Source organism: Chionomys nivalis, chromosome 9, assembly GCF_950005125.1.
Source record: "Chionomys nivalis chromosome 9, mChiNiv1.1, whole genome shotgun sequence".
NCBI lineage: Eukaryota > Metazoa > Chordata > Mammalia > Rodentia > Cricetidae > Chionomys > Chionomys nivalis.
Genome location: NC_080094.1, coordinates 21,794,001 through 21,819,735, shown reverse-complemented (window position 1 = coordinate 21,819,735; position 25,735 = coordinate 21,794,001). Strand labels below are relative to the sequence as shown.

The window sequence follows — 25,735 nt, the reverse complement described above, 5'->3', positions numbered from 1 at the left end:
CTGACAGTTTATGTCTAGTGTTTACAGAGCCCTGAACTTGGCATATGACAGCAACCAAAAGACTTAGTAAGACAGAACAAAGCCCATGGACAAAGGGGCTGGAGGGCAGTGCAGTTGCAGGGTGGTGCAGACGATCCTAGTAAGGATGAGAAGGGTGTGGGTGTGTGGGATGACTGTGAAAACTTTTTGTAGTAATTATTTAAGGAATAAACATCATTGACTACATTATTGGCTATAACTAATTAGTTTTAGAAGGCTCTTAAACTGGGCAACTACAGTTGGGCATGGTGGCACGTGCCTGTAATTCAACATAGACTAGAGGATCCCACGTTTGCAGTCAGCTTTGGGCTACATACTGAGTTAGAGGCCAGCCTGGGCTACACAGTAAGACTCAGCCTCAGGAAAAAAAAAAAACACAGCACAACCAATCAAATCAAACAGTATTAACAAGATAAATGGGGTAACTAAAGCACTGCAAATTTAAAAAGTCCTTTATGTTGTTTTCTTATGAGTTCATATTATAGGAAGGAGAGTCAATCAGACCATGGGCTCCTGAAGTGGTTATGGCCACTTTGGTGGATTGGTTTTGTAGCTCTGAATTAATTCCACCTGCTTCATTTACTCAGTTGCAGGACATGTTGACTGAGTGCAGATTTCTGCCAAGGCCCGTTTATGTTGTACTGCTATTCTTGCTGGTTTTTGAGGCTCACTGGAAGAGGGCAAGAGGATATAGAGTAGACTAAATCCTGAAGTTATCAAGGCATGCTGGGAAAGCTGGCCTTGTGGGTGCTCAGATCTGTGCCTTGTTAGGAAGTAAAGACACTGATTTCTTTTCTGTGAGCTGTGCCCCCCAATCCACTGATTCTTAGGTGCTGTCTCCAGACTTAGCCTTTATTCTTGGGTCTGGCAGAATAAATAGGTGATTCCTTCTTCATGCTGCTTCATTCTAGGCCTTGTGGGCTTATTTGTCTTGTTTTGTTTTGAGAGCAGGTCTGGTTCTGGAACCTGTAGTACTTATTTCTCCAGCCTCAGCCTCCCAAATGCTGAGATTACAGGCATATGTCATCTTGCCCCACATCTTCTGTCCTTCTCCCTGTTTGTCCATCTTTCTCTTTGTTTGTTTGGGGGACTGGGATTAAATAAACCCAAGGCTTCATGCATGCCAGGACAGTGCTCTACCACTGAGCTATATCCCAGTCCTTGACTTTCTTTTCATTCCTACCTTAGATTTTTCTACCTGCCTCAGTTGGTTTTTCTCAGTAGCCACAGGCCCTGTAAGGAGGGGGTTCTCTGCTGCCAAGGTGCCCTTTGATTACCTCTAAGCTACTCTGTCTAGCCCGTGCCGATAAGGGGAAGCTTATGCATTCATCTTTGGTTTAACTTCTTTCCCTTTTCCTTCCTTCCTTCCTTCCTTCCTTCCTTCCTTCCTTCCTTCCTTCCTCCCTCCCTCCCTCCCTCCCTCCCTCCCTCCCTCCCTCCTTCCCTCCCTTCTCCTCTTCTTCCTCCTCCTCTTCTTTTTTTTAGAGTCTTTCTTTCTTTCTTTCTTTCTTTCTTTCTTTCTTTCTTTCTTTTTTTTAAAGATTTTTATTTATTATGTATACAGGGTTCTTCCTGCATGTATCCTACAGTACAGAAGAGGGCACCGGATCTTATTACAGATGGTTGTGAGCCACCATGTGGTTGCTGGGAATTGAACTCAGGACCTCTGGAAGAGCAGCCACTGTTCTTTACCTCTGAGCCATCTCTCCAGCCCCCGAGATAGAGTTTTTCTGTGTAACAGTCCTGGCTGTCCTAGAACTAGCTCTGTAGACCAGGCTGGCCTTGAACTTATAGTGATCTGCCTATCTCTGCCTTGCACCTCTACCGCCCAGCTGGTTTACCTTCTCGTTGCTCTTAGTTTCCTCAGAGGTTTTCCTGAAGCTGAGCACTGACTGAGCAGGTTGTGGGGACTCTGGGCAGAGTAGGGAGCAGCAACTGTTGTCAAGAGGAGTCTGGCATGATTTATAATCCCTAAATAACAACTAAAGAGTTTCTTAGGGAAATTGGCTAACACTTGGAGAAGAGGGAGAACAGTACTTGTCATTGATAATGGGTCTTTTTTTTTTTTTAAATGAAAATTTTGTATCCCAGGGCAGCTTTGTATTTACTGTGTAGCTGAGGATGCCCTTGACTTGGATCCTTTGCCTCTATCTTCAGAGTGCTAAGACTGTAAAATCCTTTCACCACAACTGGTTGTTGTTTTGGTTTTGAATTAAGATCCTACTCCATACTCCTGACTGTCCTGTTCTTACTGGGCAGCCAATGTTGGCCTCAAGCTCATAGCAACCCTCTTACATCAGTTTCCCAAGTGCTGAGATTACAAGTGGGGGCACCATGCCCAGCTTTTTTGTTTTTGTTCGTTTGTTTTGTTTAAAAGATTTGTTTATGTACACAGTGTTCTGTCTGCATGTATGCTGCAGGCCAGAAGAGGGCACCAGATCTCATTATAGATGGTTGTGAGCCACCATGTGGTTGCTGGGAATTGAACTCAGGAGCTTTGGATCAGCAACCAGTGCTCTTAACCTCTGAGCCATCTCTCCAGCCCATGCCCAGCTTTTTATTGGCTCTTTGGCATTGGAAAAATAACCTCATGTATTGTGAAATAGCCTTAGTTGGTAACTATGTTAGCCCCCCCCCCCCCCATCACTCAGTGTAGGAGTGAAAGACAGGATTCTGGTTTCAGTGTGTGTGTGTGTTTGTGTGTGTGTGTGGCCATCTTTGGTGAGCTGACTTGGCACTTGTCCAGGGTTCTTGACTCGTCTTTCAAATATTTTTTTCTCCTTAAGACAGAGTATGGCTAGGTTGCGGAGGCTGGCCTTGGAGTTTTGGACTTAAGTGCTCCTTCTCCCTCAGGCTCCCTAGAAGTTGGGTTGCCTGTGTATATTGCCATTCCTACCATCTCCATTTTTATTTGGGGAAATCAGAGCCACATGACTGCGAGTGCTCTGTGCCTCAGTGGAACACCATTGCTCCTAAGGGTTTCTCACCGAGGAAACTGCAAGTGGTTAGCATTCGCAACAAGATAGGTGGTTCTTCCTCATAGTGATCTTATGTTTCCCAGGTTGATCTGGGACTTGCTATGTAGACCAGGCTGACCTAAATTTGTAGTAGTCCTTGTGTCGCTGCTTCATAAATGCAGGGCTTAAGGGTGAGTGAGTGTACTAAGCTAGTCTCTTCATAATTAGAGGCATATTTCTAGGTCAAGTGCTCCCCTTTCCTTCAGCTCAGTCTATTTTGGGCCAGTGTCTGGAGCTTGTGTTTATAACCGGAAATGCTATGGAAATGGTCTCAGGTTTCTGGAGAGCAGTTCTTTTCTGTATTTTCTTTATGTTAGCATGGAACCTACATTGTGGGTATGGGGAGTTTGGTACCTTGTGAGCAGCTTTGCAGAGACGATAACAAAAGGAAGACAGGTACACATGTGCAGGATTTGACTTTGTTCTCATTCTGTTGTCTGTGGAGGGCTCTTTTTACAGAGTGACTTGGAGGTGGTGATAATTAGAGCTACTTATTGATCTTTTCTCTGTGACAGTCTCTGGGTTAAGTTATTTCCACACTTTGTTGCTTTTAAGACTGGGTCTTACTATGTAGCCTGGGTTGGCCTAGAACTCATGACTTTCTTGCTTTGCCTCCCAAGTGCTGGGTCTGTGCCACTCTATCTAGTGGAATTTGCATTTTTATCCCATTTAGTCTTCTCACAAATGTAGAAAGGTCATTAGCATCAAAGTCGCCCTTTTTTTTTATAGGTGAGAAATTAAGCTCACAGTAGAAAATGAACACAAAGAACATAAATAGAGCTGAGGTTTGAGGTCTGTGAGACTCTAGAGTTTCTGAACTGCATCTTTGTAGTTCAAGCCTGCGTCTCCAGAGCATGCCAGCAGGATTTCCTTGAAAGGGCACAAGCTGTCCAGTGTCTTAGTTAAGTTTCTGTTGCGGTGAAGAGACACCATGACCACCACAACTCTTATGAAGAAAACATTTAGTTGAAGGGCTCACTTAGAATTTCAGAGGATTAGTCCATTTTCATCATGGCAGGGAGTATGGTGGCAAGCAAGCAGTGCTGGAGTAACTCAGAGCCTTACATCTTGCAGGAAGCAGGAAGTTTACTGAGACAGTGGGTGGTGGTATCCTGAGCATAGGAAACCTCAAAGCCTGACCCCACAGTGACACACTTACTTCCTCCAACAAGGCCATGCCCACTCCCACAAAGGCACATTTTCTATAGTGCTACTCCCTATGAGATTATGGGGGCCAATTACATTCAAACTAACACATTCAGTATGCCTAGGTGTTCGCTGATCTCATGCAGGGAGGGTGTCAAGTGGTGTCAAGTCAAGTGTGTCTAATCTCTCAAGACAGGCTCTTATTGCCAGGCGTGGTAGCACATACCTTTAATCCCAGCACTCAGGAGGCAGAGAGAGGCAGGTAGATCTCTGTGAGATCCAGGCCAGCCTGTTCTATAGAGCAAGTTCCAGGACAGCCAGGGCTGTTACACAGAGAAACCCTGTCTTGAAAAACAAAACAAAAACAAAACAAAACAAACAAGACTAGTGAAAAAAAGTACTTTTTAACATAAAATTCCACAGAAAGAGACATCAGCATAGAGAAAAGGCAAAAATGAGCAGCAAGCATGCTGATTTCACGCAAAAGACAGTGGTTTCCAAAGTCCCCAATTGCTTGAAATTCTGATCTTTTCTCCTAGGCTAGGACCCCTTCCCCAATTAACTGTCTTACTGGTTTAGGTCACAAGCCTTGTTTATTGACTGATTTGGGGCTCACGAGCGCCCCATGTTCTGATCGTGGACTCAGTTATATAGCATCAAACGTGTAGCTTTCTACCTCTAAACTTTGAGACAAGGAGGGCCTAGCACCTCCTGCCTTATCGCTAACCAATGAACTCTAAGCATGCCTCATACTGAAATGGATTGTAACAATTTTTATTTCTTACACTGGGCATCTTAGTGAAACCCTGTCTTAAAAAGTAAAAAGGCTGGGTATATAGCTTGGGTTGAGTGGCTTGGGAAATTTCCTATGGCAGAAAGCAAGTCCAGCATGTAAAATAGCTCAGAAGCAGAGGCTTGGGGAAGGAAAGCCCTCATGTCATATGCATGTCTTGTGCTTAGATGCTGAAGCACTTCTCTGGGTGCTTTCCTATGGGCTGGCCTTGTTCTCACCTCCTGAACTCATGGGCCACCATACCTGATGGGAAAACATGTGTTTTTTGCTTGTTTTCACTTCTGTTTTTTTGAGTGAGTCTCACTGTATGACTAACTCTGGCTGCTCTGGAACTGGCTATATAGGCCTTAGAGAAGAAAAGCTTGCAGAGTAGCTGGGTTCTCACACCCCTTCAGCATTTCGACTGCTTCCAAGATCATCTGATTGCTGAGTTCTTAGCCCCAGAGGGCAAGGCCTTCCTTTGTTTGACCTGGCACTGATAAAGGGCTGCTTAAACTCACCCAGGTACTCAGGTTAGAGAAGATAGGGCAGGCTACAATTTTGTTGTTACTGGAGTGAAACTCAGCCTTCTGAATGCTATGCATGTGCTGTATCACTGAGCTGTATCCTCAGGCAAGGATGTATTTATTTTTTTACTTCTCTCACATATTTACATGTTATCTGTTAGATATGATTTGTGGCCAGCAGAACACTCTATTTTCAGCCACCCGTGGAGGAGTTCCATGGGGAAATGTTCTTTAAAATTTTTTTAATTGTGTGTGTATGCCTGCAGAATCCAGAAAAGGGTGTCAGATCCCCTGGAGCTGGAGTTACAGGCAGTTGTAAGCCGCCTGATGTGGATGCTAGGAACCTAACACTGACCTTCTAGAACAGCAGTGCCTGCTCTTAACCACTCTCTATCCCTTGGGAAAATGTTTAAGTTCTACACAATCATCATGAAAATAGATTTGGGGCCTTGCTTCAGAAGTGGGGCTAGGCTATTGTCATGCCATCTTTCCTCTGATGTATTCTTTAGACTGTTGAGTGTGAGCCAGGAGAAAGTTTCAAGATGATAGATAGCTCTTTCCTGGATGTCGAAAGTGTCAGGAGTGGGTGGGATATTGCTTTGTAGCAGTGGGGCCTCCAAATCTTTGGCCAGAGTTTGGGTCATTTCATAGTGGCCAGCTGGTGTTCTGGATCTGTGGTTTGGACTTAGGCATCAGGGCTTTGGCAATGGACAATAGGAAAAGAACTGGTCAGAGGTCAGTAGGCAGGTGTGTGTTTTAATTTTAGCTCATTGTTGTTTGTTTTTGAGACAAATTGTTACTTGGTATCCCAGACTGGACTTGACAGCCTACTGAATGCTGTGATTGCAGGCATGAGGTGTTCTTCCTAGCTTTAAGTCCTGTCTTAGATTTAATGTGCAACTTGGGTTCCCTCTCATGTAAGGCTTCTACCATTGGAGAGAGTTAACTTCAAAGTGAACCCCAAACAGCTGAAAATGGTGGTCCATTCTTCTACTACTTTTACAGCTTGAAAATATCTCTAAAAATGGAAGGCCTCCTCTCCCGCTACTTTCTTTTTTGAGTCAGTCTATCACACTATATCCTAAACTGATCTCGAACTCAAGGCAGTCGTCCTGTCTCAGTCTCCAGGTGTAGGTACATAGGTACCTACATGTCATCATATTTGACAACTGTTTCTCTCACTCCCTGTCTCCCTCTCTTTCCTCCCCTCTCCCTCTCTCCCTGAGATGACAAGGTTTCTCTGTGTAACTCTGGCTGTCCTGGAACTTGCTCTGTAGACCAGGCTGGCCTTGAACTCAGAGTTCTGTCTACCTCTCTCTGCCTCTGAAGTGCTCAGATTAAAGGTCTACATCCCCACTGCCTGACTGACTGTTTTCTTTTTAATGTACTATATTTTCTTTGTTAACCGTATTGTCCAGCGTGGCTTGTCAGCATACTGAGTATTTAAGATTGAAGGAGAGGGCTGGAGAGATGTCCCAGTAGTTGAGAGCACTGGCTGCTTTTCCAGGAGACTTGGGTTTGATTCCCAGTATCCACATGTTTACTCACAACTGTTTATAAAACCAGGGTATCCAGTGCCCTCTTTGGTCTCTGTGAATAACAGACACACAGTAGTACACAGACATACATACAAACACCAATACACACAAAATAAAATTTAATTGAATTTAAAAATACTGAAGGAGCGCTTAATCTTGATGTTGCCACCATTTCTCAGCTTTATCCCTACATAGCCAGAGATACATTGCATCATGTTGCTTTATTTACTTGTTTATTTAGTATATATGTATCTGTACATATCTCTCCCCACTCCCTCTCTGCTCACTACCTTATCTTTTCAGATAATGCTTCTTACTGAACCTAGAACTTTGGCTACAGTAGCTGGTCAGTAAGTACCAAGCATCTCCTTGTGTCTGCCTCCTAAGTGCTGGGATTATAGGCCTCGGAGTTAGTCTTTTTCGTATCAATACTGGGGCCCTAAACTGAGCCATCTCCCTAGCCCTTGAGAAATCTTCAAAGGTTGGATATAGTGTCACTGTTTGTCCATAATCCTAGCATTGGTGAGGCAAGAGAACCACAATAAATTTGAGGTCAGCCTCAGCTACCTGTTAAATTCAAGGCCAGCTTGGTCTACAGAATAATACCCTATCTCATACAACAATAAACAAACAAGTAAACCCCACCCACCCCCACAAAAATATAACACAGAAAATCAGAAGGAGTGCTGGAGAGATGACTCAGTGGTTAGCGAACTGCCTATTCTTTCCAAAGGCCCAGTTTTGATTTCCAGCAACCACACGGTGGCTTACAACCATCTGTAACTCCAGTTCCAGGGGATCTGACACCCTCTACTGACCTCTCAGACACTGCAAACATATGGTACACAGATATATATGCAGGCAGAATACCCATATACATGAAGTATAAATAAAAGAAAATAATTAAAAATAGTCAGTCTTTTTTTTTTTTTTTTTGGTTTTTCGAGACAGGGTTTCTCTGTGGCTTTGGAACCTGTCCTGGAACTTGCTCTGTAGACCAGGCTGGTCTCGAACTCACAGAGATCCACCTGTCTCTGCCTCCCGAGTGCTGGGATTAAAGGCGTGCGCCACCACCGCCCGGCTAAAAATAAGTCAGTCTTAAAAACCCAAAGAAACAGCTCTGTTAGCATTCTTTAGCAGTTGCTCTTCTGCTAGGTACCACCCACACTGAGTGGACTGGGAAAGAAAGACGGGAGCTTAAACATTTGCTGTCGTGGCCTAAGAATGACACTGCTGAGCCTCCTGTGTAGAGAATAGTTAATGCCTTCTTTCCCAGGTGTCCTCTGTACTATCCTGAATCTAACTGCTGCTCTTTTACTTGACCAAGCTTGTCTGTGTGTTCTGAGAGGTTCCTAGTCAGTTTCCTTCTGTGGTGGTGATATCTGTTTGATAATGGTCTGCAGGAAAGGTCTACAGGTAGCTGCCAATTGCCTTCGGAGGTGTTTCTCAGCTTTATATCATTTGAACCACCTGTAGGACTTGCTAAAAGCCCCCGTATGCCCAGCTCCCAGCACTTCTCATTTCGTCTCTCCAAGGTAGGGCTGGTGAGCTACACTTCTCAGGAGGTTGCCAGTGTCACTGGTGTGGTAGCTTTGAGCACTGGACTGTTGTGTGTTGAGTACTGTATGAGGAAGAAGTTGAGATACGTTCTCTGATTTTGAAGACCTTTCGTGAATTTCCGCAGGTGGCAAATGAGGATTTCAGAGTAGAGGGAACTGGCCAGTAGCTAGCTGGAAAGCCAGTAAGCCTTTACCGAATGTAATATGGTCGCTCGTTTTTAAGTTGGCTGCGACTGCCTGAGGCTCACTGAGTGGTACTCTCTAGGTAGGAAGATACTTCTGTTGCACAGTGTGAAGATAGAACTGGCCATGGTGGCCGATGCTTGTAGTAATCCCAGCACTTGGGAGGTTGAGGTAGGATAATAGCTGTGAAATCAAGCCAAACCCTGCTACACAGTGTGTTCCAGGCTGATTTGAATTATATTATGAGACCCTGTCTCAAAAAAACAAAACAGCTTGTGAGTTGGTAAGAGCCAACATCAGCATGCATCTGCTATTTTCAACTACATAATTTTAAAAAAATTACTTTATTAAAAAATAAGAGGAGATGGAAATGTTACAGTGTTTCAGTGGGTAAGTAGTGAGTCACTCTGCTCTGGTGGAGATTTGATTGATTGAGAGGTTAGCATGTACAAGGCCCTCGGTTCAATTGCCAGCACCAAGAAATCCACAAACATGCCTAGATGTATGGGTTTCTATCTTTAATATTTCACAGGATTCCTATTGAACAATTGCTGGATAGCATTTAGCATTTTGGCCTAGATAGGTTCACAGATTTTAAGGTTCACACAACCTCTAAAAAAGACTTGATTACTGCCCTTCAAAACAGAAAATCAAGTAAAGATTAAATTGCAAATGCCACTCACCAAGGAATTAGTAAGTCTGTATCTATTTTTAATTGTTTTACTGTTCCTTTTTTCCCCTTGGCTCAAATTAAGTGTACATATTTCTTATTTTAATCAAACAGCATAAAATTTTTAAAGTAAATTTTGAATTGCTTAGATTAAAAAAAAAAACCAATCTGACCAATTAAATAGGAAGCTAAATTTGCCTTTGTGTGTGTGTGTGTGTGTGCCAGGAATCGAACTTAAGGTCTTGCGCATGCTAAATGGGTACTTTGCCACTGTGAATCTGCCCTCAGCTTTTTTAAAAACACATTTATTGTATTTGGAGCTCCTTTGTGTATATTCTTTAAAAGTTGCTGCTTTCATGAAACAGCAAGTTAAAATCATATCTTCTTGAATTTTAGGTACTTACACTGTGAAATTTTATGATGGAGTAGTTCAAACTGTCAAACATATTCATGTCAAAGCTTTTTCCAAAGATCAGGTGAGAAATGTGGTTTTGTGCTTTGTGTTCTGAATGATGCTAACATTGTACTTTTGTTTCTCAAATAAAGACATTACATGTGTTTATGATGACAAGTCTTTATTTCCTCCATCTGACAGTTTGACCAGAAAGTAATAACACAGGTTTTCAAAAGTTGTAATATTTGTATTTCTTTGTCTTTTTCTTTTAACACAGATTTTCTTCTTTGAAAATGCTAAATATATTCCCCATTGTTTAATTTTTGTTTTCTCATTTCTTTTCAAGTGTTCTGACTCTATCCTCTTCCTGTACCCTCACCCAACACAGGAAGTTTGAACACTTGAGCGCTGTAACAGACTTTCTCTACAGAGCTCTGAGACCTCTTGAAATACTTTATGATTTCTCCCTCTTTAGTGTCTTTCCTCCTCATGTTTTAATCAAACCTAAGTTTGTGTATTGGTGTTTTTTGGACTGCTTATAATCCTGAGAGTTACTGATGAAACAGCTAAAGCAAGTTAGCCAAAGGTTTTTGGTTCTGAGACATCCTCACTGGTTCCTCTGTTTGGGTGGAAGTGGAACTGCGGGTGCTGTAACCTGTTGGTTCTTTTCTTGTGATGATCAAGTGCTTCCACTTGGCACAGATTTCACCAGATTTTCTATAAATATTGAGGGCAGAAGAACTTTCAAGGGGCCTCAGGAACGTTTTGCCTTTGCTGGTTTTCCTCTAGAGAGCATTGAGAACATGCTGACACTTTGCCCAGATGACTGATGCTTTCTTTTTCTTTGCTTGCCTCTCAGGCATCTAAAAAGCGGCCCTTGTGCTTGACTGTGCCATTTTGTCCTTAAATTTGCCATTTTTGTGGTGAAGTTTTGTGGAATGAGTTGATAAAGGCAGAGGAACTGAAATATGGGCTTGAATGGAGCTGGTAGATAGAGAGGTCCTGAGACTCCTCAGCTCTTTATAGGGAAGGTTCAACTTTTTAGGTTATTTTTTTTAATATTTATTTATTATGTATACAATATTCTGTCTGTGTGTATGTCTGCAGGCCAGAAGAGGGCATCAGACCTCATTACAGATGGTTGTGAGCCACCATGTGGTTGCTGGGAATTGAACTCAGAACCTTTGGAAGAGCAGGCAATGCTCTTAACTTCTGAGCCATCTCTCCAGCCCCAGGGTTCAACTTTTTAAAGAAAATTGTATTTTGGAACAGATTCTTACTCTCACCCAGGCTATCCTCTAACTCATAGTGATCCCCTGCCTTACCTCCCAGGTGCTGGGGAATATATGTATGAGCCATGAACCCTATAGAATTTAACTATTCAGTAAATTGACTATGGCCTGGAGGTGGGGCCTTGCTGAGGGAAGATTTACAAGCAGTTCCCTTCTCAGTTCCGGTGCCTCTGAGCGTCTCACCTTTCCTCAATCCCAGCAGGCCACCAAGATAGACCGGGCAGCTCCAAGATGTCCGTGTATAGATGAGATGGACAGACAGACAGACACACACACACATAAACAGAGACAGACAGACACCCTACACCCACCTGCCAAGAGGCTGTAGTCCTTTGACTCAAGATGATTAAAAATTTTTTATAAAGTATTGGAATAGGTGAATTTTTACTGTAGAATCTTGTTACTCTAAATGTTTTGGTAATTTAGTCTTGAGTCACATTTAATTTTCTGAGTTTATAAAATGAATATTTACTTGTAGGAAATCTGGAAAGTGCTGGAAAGCAGAAGGAAAGCAAAACTACCCCACTCAGATGAAGGGCTTCTGCTTGTTTTGTGTTTGACACTTTGTGTCTGTCCTGCTGGTTTGTTGTTGTTAGAAATGTGTGTGTTGGTCCCAGAATTAGTGTCAAGTGCATGTACTGTCTATAGCTTGTTCTTTTAACAATATAACATTCCCCAGAGTTCTTTTGTCTGAAGTTCCAGCTGTTTGGTAGCTCTACAGTGTTCTGTAGTATGCATGTAGCTATCCCTGAAATGACTCGTTTTCGGGTGTGCATCAGGGTGTTTGTACACACTGTGAAGTCTGATTATTTTGTTAGCAAAGTCTATTTCGGGAAATTCATTTCTGTTCAGAAGTAGGAACTTTCAAATCTTTGACCAGAATTGATATTTACCCCCTTCTAGAAGGGGTACAACTGCATATGTCTGTTAATTGTTCCTCTCAGTGTCTGGCTTTTTTCAGAATAGTATTAGAACTAAAAAAGAAAAAAAGAAAGAAAAAAGTCTCATTGTTTATAACTTTTCCCTGTGCGACAAATTTATTTTTGGTTGTTGAGCATTTGAGAATTCCATTCCTGCTTCTGGAGAAATCAGTGCACCTAGAATGTGTGTGCTAGGGATGCCCTGTGATGTCAGGATTGTAGAAGAGGGATTCATGCATAAACAAACTTAATTATAATCTTAGAAATTCTAACTTTTAGAGTCAACTTCATTAAGAGACAGTCACACTAGGACACAAGATTTTAGAATGAATTTTAAAGTAATTTAGTAACAAATTAGAAGCAGTACTACTTTTCAGTGGAAAAAACACCCGACAGCTCAGGAACCCAGTAAGTGGCTTAGTTATTAGCAGAAAGGGACCTGAGACCTGAGTCCTTGGTCTGTCTTGGGCATTCTGAACAGTATTCTTATTGAGTCTCCAGTTACCAGTTGGTTTTCTTCTTCATAAAGCTGGGCAGCACATACACTGGGCCTCTGAAAAGTCCTGAATAAGAAAGTGAGAACACTTCTGTTAGAAACACTGCCTCTAGTCAAGAGTCCCACTAGTTGACATCCCTTTAATTCATCTCATGTGGCTCCTTGTCATAAGGGAGATTGTAGAGTCTCAGAAGGAGGCTTAAACATATGGTTAGTCCTCAAAGCTCAGATACTCTCCTCAAAGCTCAGATACTCTCCTGGTGCTTTGCATCGTATGACCCGGCCTGTGTCCTCTTAGTGTCTTCATTGTCTGCATAAGTGTGCAAGCAACCTCCTGATTGTGTATTTGCAAGTAATCACAAAGTGTTTCATCGCTATTTTGCTCATTTTAGAATATTGTGGGTAATGCTAGGCCTAAAGAAACAGATCACAAAAGTCTTTCGTCATCTTCTGAGAAACGAGAGAAATTTAAAGAACAGAGAAAAGCCACGGCCAACGTCAAGAAAGACAAAGTGGAAAAAGCCTTAAAGACAGAAAAGCGACCCAAACAGCCTGACAAAGAAGGAAAGCTGACCTGCTCAGAAAAGGGCAAAGTGTCAGAGAAAAGCCTTCCCAAGAACGAGAAGGAAGACAAGGAAAACATTTCGGAGAACGACAGGGAGTACTCTGGGGATGTCCAGGTGGAAAAGAAGCCTGAAAATGACCTTGTGAAGAGTCCACAAGAGAACCTGAAGGAGCCAAAAAGAAAACGAGGCAGACCCCCTTCCATAGCTCCTACTGGTGAGTTTCCCACGCGGGCTCTGCAATGGGTGATGCCAGTGTTCTCCTGTAGCCTTTGTGGTTCTTTATACCTTCTGTACTTCAGTCCTTCGTGTTTGTGACTTGCTTGTGGCCTGAAAACAAATCATGCCTGTGGAGCTGAATTTCAGTGAGGTGTGTGTCCAGGTGAACATGTTGGGAGTGTGGCCGTGGCTGAGCTTCTGAGTGGACAGCCCATCTTCCCTGAAAGAGCCAAGGGAACTGAGGCCTTCTCCTTGTGCCTGCTCACATGACGTCAGTCTGAGGAAATAACATCCTGGTGGGCAAACATGAAAGGGGAGAAGAATGGGAGCTGAGGCAGCAGGGACTGGAGGTACAAGTAGCAGTAGGGCACACTCAGAGCCTGCATGGCACCCTGGGTCCAGGCCTTAGTACCAGAACCAAGCACACACAAACATGAGCCTCTGAGGGAGCAGCCTTCCCGCACCCCCCCAAAAAAAAAAAAGAAACTTAGAGCTGGAGGCAAGGGCACTTTTTAAAATCGAACTCTTACCGGGCATTGTGGCTCACACCTGTGACACTAACACTTGGGAAGCAGAAGCAGGAGGATGATTAGTTCAAGACTAGCTGGGGCTTTGTGATGATGAGACCCTGTCTCAAAAAAAGACATTGAGCTTTTAAAAGATATTTATGGAAGGGGACATTTCACTCTAAATTGAAAGATAATTTGGTAATTAAATTGGTGAGAATTAAGGATTCAATATAGATTTAAGGAATAATATCCAATTATTTAAAGGAAGTATAAACTCTGAGCTAGGGGATTGCCATGAGTTCAAGGCTAGCCTGGGCTACATAGTGAGTTCCAGGTCAGTTCATGTTAGAATGAAACTTTGCCTCAAAAAAGCAAAAATAAAATAAAATAAAGTAAAATAAAAAAGAAGTATAATAAGTTTGGAATTCCTCAAGTGGGTTGGTAGCAGGAAGAGCAGTCCCCGGATGTCTAGATGGAACTCATCCATGACTGAGTGCTCTTTAGACTTCCTTCTTTGCACATTCTCTGTTCAGTTTGGATGAACATTGAAAAACTGTGAACTCGATCACATTTTCAAGCAATGTCTGTATTTTTTTTGGCCTGGGAGCCCATAGCCTTGCACATGATAAACGTATGCTTCACCATTGAGCTACATCCCTAGCCCACAGTATCTCTTTTTTCAGTACAAGTTTAAGCAGTTTCAGTATATAAATTAAAATGTAAAATTTGACATGAAATGTATTTTGTCAAAACTGGAGTAATAGCCCATTCATTGATACCTAGTGGAAAAGTCTACCTTAAGTTAACTTATGTAGTAGTATATCCTCCTCAAATCTGAGTTCTAATTTTATAGGAGTCTAGATACAGCCTGATATGTCTTCAGGTGAAATACATGCCTCCCCTTTTAAAACACTGGGTAAAGCCCTTGTTGCGTATGACTGCTAACCTGAGTTCGACTCTCTGGACCCCACATAAGGGCAGACACTTTAGTGCATGTCTGTAATTCTAGATTGCCCATCCCAGGAGATTCACTGGGAGTTTGTGGGCCAGCAACCTTGTCACATACAGCAAGGGATGGGAAGAGAAACTCTATCTCAAGGTATAAGACAAGGACCAATCCCCTGGATTGTCATCTGATCTCCACACTTGCTCTGTGATATGCAGGACTTGTATTCACTCACATTTACACATACACACACACACACACACACACACACACACACACAAATAAAACAATGTAAAAAGTCTTTTTTCCTTTGGTTTTTTAATTGTTTTTCGAGACAGGATTTCTTTGTTTAGCCCTGTCTGTCCTGGACCTCACTCTCTCTGTATACTAGGGTGGCCTCAAACTCAGAAATCTTCCTGCCTCCATCTGTTGGAATTAAAGGTCTGCACCACCACCAACCCCCTCCCCCTTATTTTTAAATTGACTGTGCTGGGGATCAAACCCAGGGTCTTCTGCATGATAAACAAGTGCTGTGTCTGCTGTTAGCTATGCCCACAGCCCTCTCTCGGTTTTTATTTTTCATATTGACTACATGTTGAAATATTTTATAGATGGATTGGTTTGAATAAAATACATTCTTAAAGTTAGTTTTAAATTTCTTAGTATGATTGCTTAAAAATTTGGTCACATGTGGACTTACGTTTGTTGCTCTCATTGTATTTCTGTTGGACAGCATTGTCCTTAAGTTTAGTTGGTGTCTTGATTGCCTTTCGAGAAAGAATTAAGCAGTAATACCAAGGCCTGCGAGACTCTTGATGAACTGAGCTCTCTCTGCATTGAGAGTGGTACTAGTGGTACTAGTTGTATACTGTCCTTAGTGCGTCTGTGTTCAAGGATGAAGAGTGAGTTGGAACCGTCTAGAGGTTTGAACCATCCCATGTAGTACACCACGTTCAGATAGGGAGTGAGAGGCAGGCTCCCCTCCCCCCCTTCAGGGATTGAACCCAATGTTTGCTCACACAAATGCTTCATACCATGCTACATCTAGAGACCCCAAAGCAGACATTCTGTTGAAAGTTGGAGAAGGGCAGTTTGCAGGGAGAAAGAAGAGATAGAAAATGGGACTTGTCTGCAGCTCAGTTTAGCTCTTCCTGCTGCAATTTGGAGTCTTTGGAGTATGTACTGGCATATCTGTGTCCCAGGTCACAGACTTCTCATGGAGTCATCCAAGGTTTCAGTCTACCCTGCATTCATTTATTGCTTTTTTAAGTGTTTGGTTGCATACCAGCTAGAACACATTTTAGAGAAGGGCGTTCCCAAGTTTCCTATTACTGGACTGAGGCATTTGTAAGAACAGGCCGCACTTGTGCCCAAGTACTCCCTGGTCAGTATCTGTGGAGACCTTGGGCTCATGGCTGTTAACAAGCTTCCTAGATGAGGTGTTCTGGGAAGAGTTAGGGGAACACTTGGGTTCTCTATAGGACCGTGTTTGTATGTGGTATCAAAAGGAAGAAGGCTTGTCTGATGCTGTGTACATAGTTCAGGCACCCTTAAGAAATCAAGTAGCCTGCATTCATTGATGTGGTGGAGTCTTGAGCTCCCCAGATTACACAGATCTGATTGGGAGCAGACTCTGAGCTGTGTAGAATGGACTGGTTTGTGTTGATGTTTAGCTTAGATTCAACCATGGATCCAAGTTTCCGCCACTTGGAATAGAATAATGTTGATATGTTGGGAAGATTGAATATAACAAGAGCCAAGAATGGGGGTTGCCTCCTCAGAGCTGGGTGCTGCCTCTCTTCTTCTGCCACACCGAAACTGCTGACCTTACCTGGGTCTTTTCTCTTTTTCCTCCCATTTGCTTTCTATCCTCCTTTTCCTGTCCATAGTCCTCTTCTATCTTCTTTTGCCCCTCCTCAGATTCTTTAGTCCTGCTTTCTTGCCAGGCTCTCTAATCTTTCTTCTGACTCTTTTTGGATTTTCATCTTTCAGATTTGAGGAGAGTGTCTTATGCTTTAAGCTTAAAAATAGAAAATGAAGCACCTCCAGGGACTTAGTGTCTACCCTGCTGGGTTAGTGCTCTACAGCCATGTCTGGGGCACTGAGATTTGTGTTGGTTTTCATTTAGATCTTCAAAACAATACAAAACAGAACAAAAACACCGAGTAGCAGGTAGACAATGAAAACAGTAATTAAGCCCTAACCCTGACACAGATTTTAAGAGTGAGCCTGCATGGGTGGGTTTTCTAAGTACTGGGTAGGTCAGGATTTGTTTAGTTTTAGTTCTTTTCTGTCTTTGGACTGGGCAGTAGGTTTTGAAAAGATTTGATGCTCAAAATGCTTGTGAGTCAGGCACTGGTGGTACAAGCCTGTAATCCCAGCACTTGAGAAGTGGGGGTCAGTTTTAGCTACATACGGAGTTCAAGGCCAGTGGTTCTCAACCTTGCTAATGCTGTGAACCTTTAATATAGTTCCTCATGTTGTGTTGACCCCCAACCATAAAGTTATTTTCATTACTACTTTTTAACTATAGTTTTGTTACTGTTATAATTGTAATGTAAATGTTTTTGGAGCTATTTTGTCAAAGGGATTTCAACCCATAGGTTGAGAACCACCAGTCTAGACTTTGTGAGCTCCTGTTTTTCTGCAGTACCCTTTCACAATACTGCAGGAGCCTTATATGGTAGTGACTGTCTGTAACCCCAGGAGGTAGAGGCAAGAGGATCAGGAGTCTCAAGTTCTCCTCCGCTTATATATATCTAGTTTGAGACCAGCCTGTGAGGTACTACACTGTCTAATTTTTTTCCTTTCCTCCAAATGAAACAAGACGACAGGAGCATGTGCAGCAGTAGGACATGCTCGCAATCCTGTCTACTCCAGAGACTGAGGCAGGAGGCTTACAAATTCCAGGCTACCCTCAGCAACTTAGTAAGAGACCATCCCTCTCCTGTCCCCTGCCAAGACTTTTATATTGCCTACAAACCTTTGTATTGTTTGTTTGTTTGTTTGTTTGTTTATTTAGTTTTTCGGGACAGGGTTTCTCTGTGTTGCTTTGTTGTCTGCCCTGAACTAGCTTGTAGACCAGGCTGGCCTCGAACTTACAGAGATCCTCCTGCCTCTTCCTCCCAAGTGCTGGGATTAAAGGCGTGCGCCACCACCACCCGGCGAACCTTTATGTTTTTAAGAGGTCATGTTGGAATGTGGTGTTTTAAAGAGGTTTTAGAAGTGCTAGAGCCTAGGCAAGACCACAAAAAGAAACTGAGGAAGTCAGTCTGCAGAGTGTGTCAAATCTTCCCAAGGAAACAGTTTGTCACTCAGTTAGTTAGTTGTCTTGTCTTTTTCCTTAAAGTATGAATGTTCATTTTCAGAGTTTAATAAGGTATCTTTTTTAAAGTTTTGAAGCAGGGTCTTACTGTATCTTAATATCTATAAGGATATCTTTCTCCTCTCTCTATAAAACACAAAATATTATTTTATTTGTAAAAAGATGCAGTTAGGCACTAAGAGTTAAATATTTTTGTGTGCTTTGTATATATTACAGCTGTAGATTCAAACTCTCAAACTTTGCAACCAATAACATTGGAATTGAGAAGACGGAAAATATCAAAAGGAAGTGACATCCCATTAAAACGTCCCCGACTTGACAAAAATTCATGTGAGTCTCCAATTTATGTATATGTGCCTAGAATTTGATAAGTTATTTGGGTCAACCTCCGTGTTCTGTCTGTCAGTCCTGTTTCTTTTCTTTTTTTTTGGGGGGGGGGGGTTTCGAGACAGGGTTTTTCCGTAGCTTTTGATTCCTGTCCTGGAACTAGCTCTTGTAGACCAGGCTGGTCTCGAACTCACAGATATAAGTCCTGTTTCTTATGAGTGCTAATGACTGTCCTTAAGCTAATGTGAGTGGAATGTGCTTGTGTCAGTAGGTTTTTGCTGGAAGCAACGTGATCTGTATTTGTGTTGTCTCAGTGATAGCATATCTGCCTCCTTAAAGTGTATTTGATTGGGATTCCTTTTGAGATATTATATGACCTAGTAAGGATGAACTTCATGTGGTGAGAAAAATTTTAGCCAGGCATGGTGGTACGTGCCTTCAACTCTAGTACTAGGAAGGCAGAGGGAGGCTGATCTCTGTGAGTTTGAGGAGAGCTGAGGCTACATAGAGAGTCTTGGTCTGAAAAACAAGCAGAACATTAGAAATACTATATGTATGCATATATATATGTGTGTGTGTGTTTACTAGAAATACTATATGTATGCATATATATAATGTTTATTAGAAAACAAACGTGTTGTTTTCAAAAAGGATTGTGATGGCTTTTAAATACGGTTCTCAGCCCTTACTTTGGGAGTCAGCATACAGTCTTTTACACTGGAAGCTCCAAAATAGAGCCGTGGTCAAGATTAGGACGTGCCTCTGCACATCTCTTCAGTCTGAATTTTTAAATTTTTTTTAATGGTTTATTTAGCTTTATTTTATGTGCATTGGTGTGAAGGTGTCAGATCCCCTGGAACTGGATTTTCAGACAGTTGTGAGCTGCTATGTGGGCGCTGGGATTTGAACCCGGGTCCTCAGGAAGAGCAGTCCTCAGGAAGAGCTGAGCCATCTCTCCAGCCCCCAGTCTGAATTCTTGACATTTGGCTGTAACCTCTCCAGCTCAGACTAGGAATTCTTAACAAAGTAACTTCCTAGCAGAGGTTTTAGTTTTGCTATAAGCTAGGAGAGGCTATCAGTCTGGCATTCCAGAAGTCTCTGTAGAAAAGCCCTTGTAGAATTGAGCAGCTCAGAATCTGCCTTAGTGGAAGTCTTCTTTCCTGTTGGTTTCTGAGTACAACTCTCTGAATGGTTTACAGCCCAGGAACAGTCCAAAAACCGCTCTGAAAACAGTGACAAAGACTTATCCAGGAGACGGTCCTCTAGGCTGTCTACTAATGGGACCCATGAGACCCTAGATTCCGACTCGGTTGTACCTGATCTGGTTCATACGGTTGATACGAATCCTCTACAAGACCAGGCATCCAATGCCAAGGAATCTGCTGAAGGTAAGTCAGTGTCTGTTTAGTATTTAGCCTACCTGGTGCCTGTCTACTAAAAACCAGTCTAGATTCTTCTGTATAAGTTTCTTTTTTTCTTCTCTTCTCTTCTCTTCTCTTCTCTTCTCTTCTCTTCTCTTCTCTTCTCTCTTCTTTCTTTCTTTCTTTCTTTCTTTCTTTCTTTCTTTCTTTCTTTCTTTTTTAAGTTTTGTTTATTTATTATGTATACAATGTTCTGCCTGCATGTATGCCTGTAGGTCAGAGAGGGCACCATATCTCATTTCAGATGGTTGTGAGCCACCATATGGTTGCTGGGAATTGAGCTCAGGACCTCTGGAAGAGCAGCCAGCACCCTTAACCTCTGAGCCACTGTCTAGGTTTCTGTGTTAGACTGTATTGAAGTTGTTTTTTTTTTTTTTTAATTAATGTGTATAGGGCTGAAGGGATGGCTCAGTGATGCTGCTCTTGCAGAAGAACCATGTTAAATTCCTAACACCCAAGTTTTGCAACCCATAACCACCTGTAACTTCTGTTCTGATGTGGCCTCTGCAGACACTACATGCATGTGATGCACAGATAGATATATTTGCAGACAAAACACACATACACAGCTGGGCATGGTTGTATAACTTTTAATCTCAACTTTGGGGAGGCAGAGGCAAGCAGATCTTTATGAATTCCAGGCCAGCCAAGGCTACAAACAAACCCCCACCAAAACCCATAAATAGAAAATAAAATGGAATCTAATAATACTAACTCTTTTAAAAAAGTGTGTGTGTGTATAGGTATGTGTGCCACAGAAGTATGAGCCATCTTTCCCAGGTTAGACTTTCTTAAAAGCCAAATATTTTGGTGGTGTGTTGTTCTTCCCAGATGATTCAGATGCTTTTGTGGTTGTTTTTGCTTGTTATTCTGTGTTGCATGTCAGGCTGGAGGCACATGGCTTGGGGAGCCCTGCTTCTATGCCTTTTTTGATATTGCCTTGCTCTGTGTGCATTTTTGCTGACTTTCTTTCACTTTAACCAAATTCTTTTAAGCACTTGTAGCCCTGGCTGTATGGGTGGAAGGCCTTTTCTTTTTTTAAATTTAAAAAAAATTACATTTCACTTACTTGTTTGTGTGTGTGTGTGTGTGTGTGTGTGCGCGCGCGTGCACATATGCCACAGTATGTGGGTACTGGGAACTGGCTGCAGATTATCTGGCTTGGAAGCATCTTGTTGGCCCTTCTTTTTTGTTTTGAGATGATATTTCTCTATGTAGCATTATGGCTTGGAACCCTGTATAGATCAGGTGAGCCTCAGACTCTTTATTTCTTGATTGTATACATATATATTTCCTAAGCACTCTTTATTTATTTCTTCCTCTAGGTCAATTGAAATCTCCATTGGAGGCTGGCCAGGTTTCATCTGTATTAACTTGCCACTCCTTTGGGGATGGACTGGGGGCTGCAGATTTGGAGTTGAACTGCAAGTCAATGGGAGAAAACACTATGAAAACAGAACCACTCTCTCCTCTTGCTGAGGCACAGGAGGTTTCGACTGTTGAAGGTATTTGTTTAGAATTAATGTAACCATGTTTTATGTGTATACTTGCACTTTTACTTCAACTATAAGGTGTTTGCTTATTGAGACAGGGTTTCTTTGTGTAACAGCAATAGCTGTCCTGGAACTTGCTCTGTAGACCAGGCTGACCTTGAATTCACAGAAATCTGCCTCTAGAATACTTGTACTTAAGGTGTGTGCCACTACACCTGTAAGTTTTTTTTTAAAAAAAAAAACCTTATTCTAAATTGTCTTATTTGTGAATGTTATGCATGTAACATGGAGCAAAGAACAGATTCGTGTGATTTCTAGATCAGTAGCTGTGACCCATGTAGTCTTGGTGTTTGTTTTTCTGTTATAAAGTGAAGAGAGGCTGAAGAGATGGCTCAGCCGTTAAAGCTGGGTTCACATCCAAAAATATAAAGTGAACAGAAAGGTATTTGTCAGTGGAGTGTTAGAAACTAACAAATGTTGTGCTTTTAAGTTTAGTAGGTTTTTATGCTTTTTATTTGTTTGTTTGTTTGAGGCAAAGCCTCACTCTGAAGCCCAAGGTGGCTTAGAACTCACTGTGTAGCCCAGGCTATCCCCAAACTCATGGCAATTCTTTTCTTTCAGCCTCTGAGTGCTGGAATTGTAGGCATAAGCCACCTGGTTCTGTTTTCTTGAGTAGAAAGTCTTAGCTATATTATCATTTTCTTCAAGTGGGCTTATTTGTTTTATGCTATCTTAGGTCTTTCTATCTAACAGAATGGCTAATCAAAATGTGGACTCCAGAAACCCTTAAAGTACTGAGAATAGACTGTTTGCAGCATGTTTAGAGGAGCTGAACTCAGAACTCCCTCTCTGACCCCTCCCTATATGCCAAAGTTCTGGCTGTTCATTTTACACAGATGAATGGCCATATTGGTCTTAGTGTTCTTTTTTTGATTTTTCAAGACAGGGTTTCTCTGTGGTTTTGGAGCCTGTCCTGGAACTAGCTCTTGTAGACCAGGCTGGTCTCGAACTCACAAAGATCCGCCTGCCTCTGCCTCCCGAGTGCTGGGATTAAAGGCGTGTGCCACCACCGCCCGGCTGGTCTTACTGTTCTTAACTGCCCCTGGGAGGGAGGTGGCATTTAGTTAGGGTTGGAGGAAGGGTCTTAGAAAGTAGGCAACAGGTAGGCATTTGAGGATGGGGGCCCATGAGACTATCATGTGTGTGCCTTTTGACTTCCTAAAGTAGGTTAAGGCCTAACAAGGAAGTTGCTGTCAGTCTGAGGCCATTTGCATTGAGGAATTTGATGGTGTTCTTTACTTTCAAGTTAAGTCTAACTTTACAGTAGACAGAGGAGCCTGGTAAGTTACAAGAAGATGCAGCTCATCCAAAGCTGTCTGTACCTAATGGATTTCCAGTGTGGTCCCGAATCCTGCCCTTCTGACTTGGCCCAGTCCCATCTGATGTGTTGCTGGGTGCTGTGGACACAATAAGAAGAGAACAAAATTACTGCCTGGAGGGACTTTGTGCAGTGTGGGGTGTGGGGCCATCTGTTTCCAGGCCCTTGTCCCATTCATGTGTCCACTCTGAATGAAGGGCAGCAGGTAGATGATTAGGACTTGGGGATGGGTAGCCTTTGGAATTCTGTAGCTAAAAGGGAGAAATACTTGTCCTAGAAGCAAAGAGGTGTTCCTGAGGTTTGTTTTGGAACAAGGGCTCTGTGGGAAATACAGATGATACAGAAAGATTGCCGGGAAAAAGGTTGTTAAAGACTCATACGCCAGGAATGTGTTATATAAGTGAGCAGGAAATGGGCTGAGTTGTCAGCAAAACGGCCACTGGGAGCAGGGGTGACTAGAGGCAGCACAGTTACTGGGAAGTGACTGTTCTCCAGGCTGCTGCCACAGATTTGGTCTTCCTAAATCTAGATGGAGAGTCATGACTGTGAGACTCCTAGGCAGCAGTTGGAGCTGGCATAAACAACATGTCAGGTTCAGAGAAGGATGGCAGCTGGGCCTCCCAAAGCCCAGCCCAGGAAGCTGGGGCAACACTGCCACCTTATGGAATAGATGTTGAGTGTGTATGTGTGTAGAAATTTATATTCTGTGGGAAAGCCAGGAAATGTTCACTGGGACCAGATGAATGGAGGTCTGGGGCCAACTTTGTGAGCCACTTCTCTTTTCTTTTGTGTGGGTTTGGGAAGCAGAATCACATGGCAGGTGTATGCAGCAAGCACCTTTACTCCCTGAGCTCCTGTTGACCCTAGACATTTCTCCTGGGCAACATATGTGTAAACATACGTATATGGTTTATCTTTTTTTCTTAGTGCTAAGGACTGAACCACAGATTCACCCCTATTGAGTACACACTCTGCTACTGAGCTACACACTTGGTCATGCCTTCTTTTCTTCTATGGTATTAGATTGAACCCAGGGCTTTGTACAAGTCAAGCCAGGGTTATACCACTGAGTTACACCCTCAGCTCTGTGTATATTTTTAAGTCTAATTTGTAATTATCTCAGACCCACGAAAGTTTTGTAAATACAGTACAAAAAAGAGAAGCATGGTGGCTCACACATGTAATCTCAGCATCTGGGAGGCTGAGGCTGGAGGGTTACTGTGAGTTTGAGGCTACCCAGGGCTACCCAGTGAGTTCAAGGTCATCCTGGGCTACTTAGTTTGTTCAAGGCCAGTTTGGTGCACGGAGTGAAATCCTGTCTCAACAACAGTTAGACAGAATTTCTGTAACTGTCTTACAAAGCAACACCTGGTAGGGTAGGAGGTGGTTCAGACCCTAAAGGAGCACTGCTATAGTTTCTGAACTGGTGGGTTTTTCTCCCCTTGCCTGCTCGTGTGTGTGTGTGTGTGTGTGTGTGTGTGTGTGTGTTCAAGCTTCCCTGTGTAGCCCTAACCAGCTGCAAACTCACCATCCCCCAGCTTCCTTTGTCTGCCAGGTACTGGGATTGATTACAAGCAGCTGCCACCACACCCAAGTTAGTGTTTCATCTGGTTTTCATTTTTCCTGTGTCCTTGGTTTTGAAGTTGATACAAAAAGGACAGGACCCCTTTATAATTTTGTTGTGGTTGGTTTTTAATTTTTGGAGACAGGGTTTCTCTGTGTAACACTTCTAGTTCTCCTGGAACTCTGTAGTCCAGACTAACCTCCACCTCACAGAGGTCTGCCTGCCTCTTCCTCCTGGGATTAAAGGCATGTGTCACCACACCCAACCCTAATTAATTAATTCTGAGACAGGGTCCCTTGTATCCTAGATTTACCTGGAACTTGCTGTGAGGATATCTTCAGCCCTGATCCTTCTATCTCCACTTGCACTAAGCTCAGTGTGTTTAGTGATGAGGTGCAGCATGTAATCATTGGGCCAACAGTAGATGACATGTGCTCCCTGCCAGAGGGGGCCGTCTGGATCCCTTCCTACATGCTGAGTGAGCTGGGTCTGGATGGAAATGAAGACTTCAGTGAACTAGAGATGAATGGCAGGGAGAGAAGGCACACCTGAGGCCAGGTGATACTGGCTGAGGTAGGAACTGAGGCTTGCTGAAGAACAATGACTTTAGAAGACAAGATAGTGCTAAGGACCCAGAATTAGGCCAGTCTGAGTGTCATCCACCTAGCTTTTGAGATATTGGCAATGGGCATATCAAAAGAGATTAAAGTAGGTCTAGCATTTTTATAAATTTTGTGTGTGTGTGTATGTGTGTGGGGTGTGTTTGCCTGAATCTGTCTGTGCTTCACAATTGTTCCTGTGTCTGTGGCGGCCAGAAGGAGAGCTTGAGAGTTCCTGGAAAAGGAGTTACAGACTGTCATGAGCTACCACCTGGGTACTGAGAATCAAACCCAGATCCTATGGAAGAAAGTAACCAGAGCTCTTAACTGCTGAGCCTTTGTTCCAGCCCCTAAAATTGACTTTTACACTGAACAGAATTTAAGGACTGGAGTGGGGTACGGTTGTATCATACATGAAACTTGGGGTTCAACCCCCTAGTCCTGCAGCAGTAAAATAAAACAATAAAAATGCTAACCTATTTAAAAGCTTTTTCAGAAGTATGAGATATGTTTGTTATAGTAGGAAAAGTATAAATCATTGCCCAGGTATGTGTGATTTATAGCAATACTAGCCTCCAAGGAGCTGAATTCTGCCAATAGCCAGAAAGCCCTGATTCTCTCCCCAGAGGACACAGATGAAAACAAAACCTGGCCAAACCATTGATTGCTCTGCATGCAGGAAGGAGTCCAGATGGCCCTGGCTCTTGGAGACCACGTGCATGCATATGTCAGTATACATACACATATACTAATTTCTCTGTTATGGGACTATAGGAATAAGAAGGCTGCTGATCCCACTCTGTATTCTCTATTACAGTGTGATAGGATTACTCCAAAC

General features: G+C 42.8%; 1 protein-coding gene across 3 annotated transcripts in view; it reads left to right on the top strand.

The window, feature by feature from the left end:
• The window catches only part of Phf20 (PHD finger protein 20), a 110,754-nt gene that overhangs the window by 59,203 nt on the left and 25,816 nt on the right, over positions 1-25,735 (top strand). Inside the window, exons 5-9 of one of the 3 annotated variants that reach the window (XM_057780694.1) lie at positions 9,848-9,927; positions 12,946-13,333; positions 18,332-18,445; positions 19,642-19,830; positions 21,189-21,368. In XM_057780694.1, coding sequence (XP_057636677.1) covers positions 9,848-9,927; positions 12,946-13,333; positions 18,332-18,445; positions 19,642-19,830; positions 21,189-21,368 — 951 coding nt within the window. The remainder of the gene's footprint in view (positions 1-9,847; positions 9,928-12,945; positions 13,334-18,331; positions 18,446-19,641; positions 19,831-21,188; positions 21,369-25,735) is intronic. The other 2 variants (XM_057780695.1, XM_057780696.1) reach the window with 2 other exon arrangements.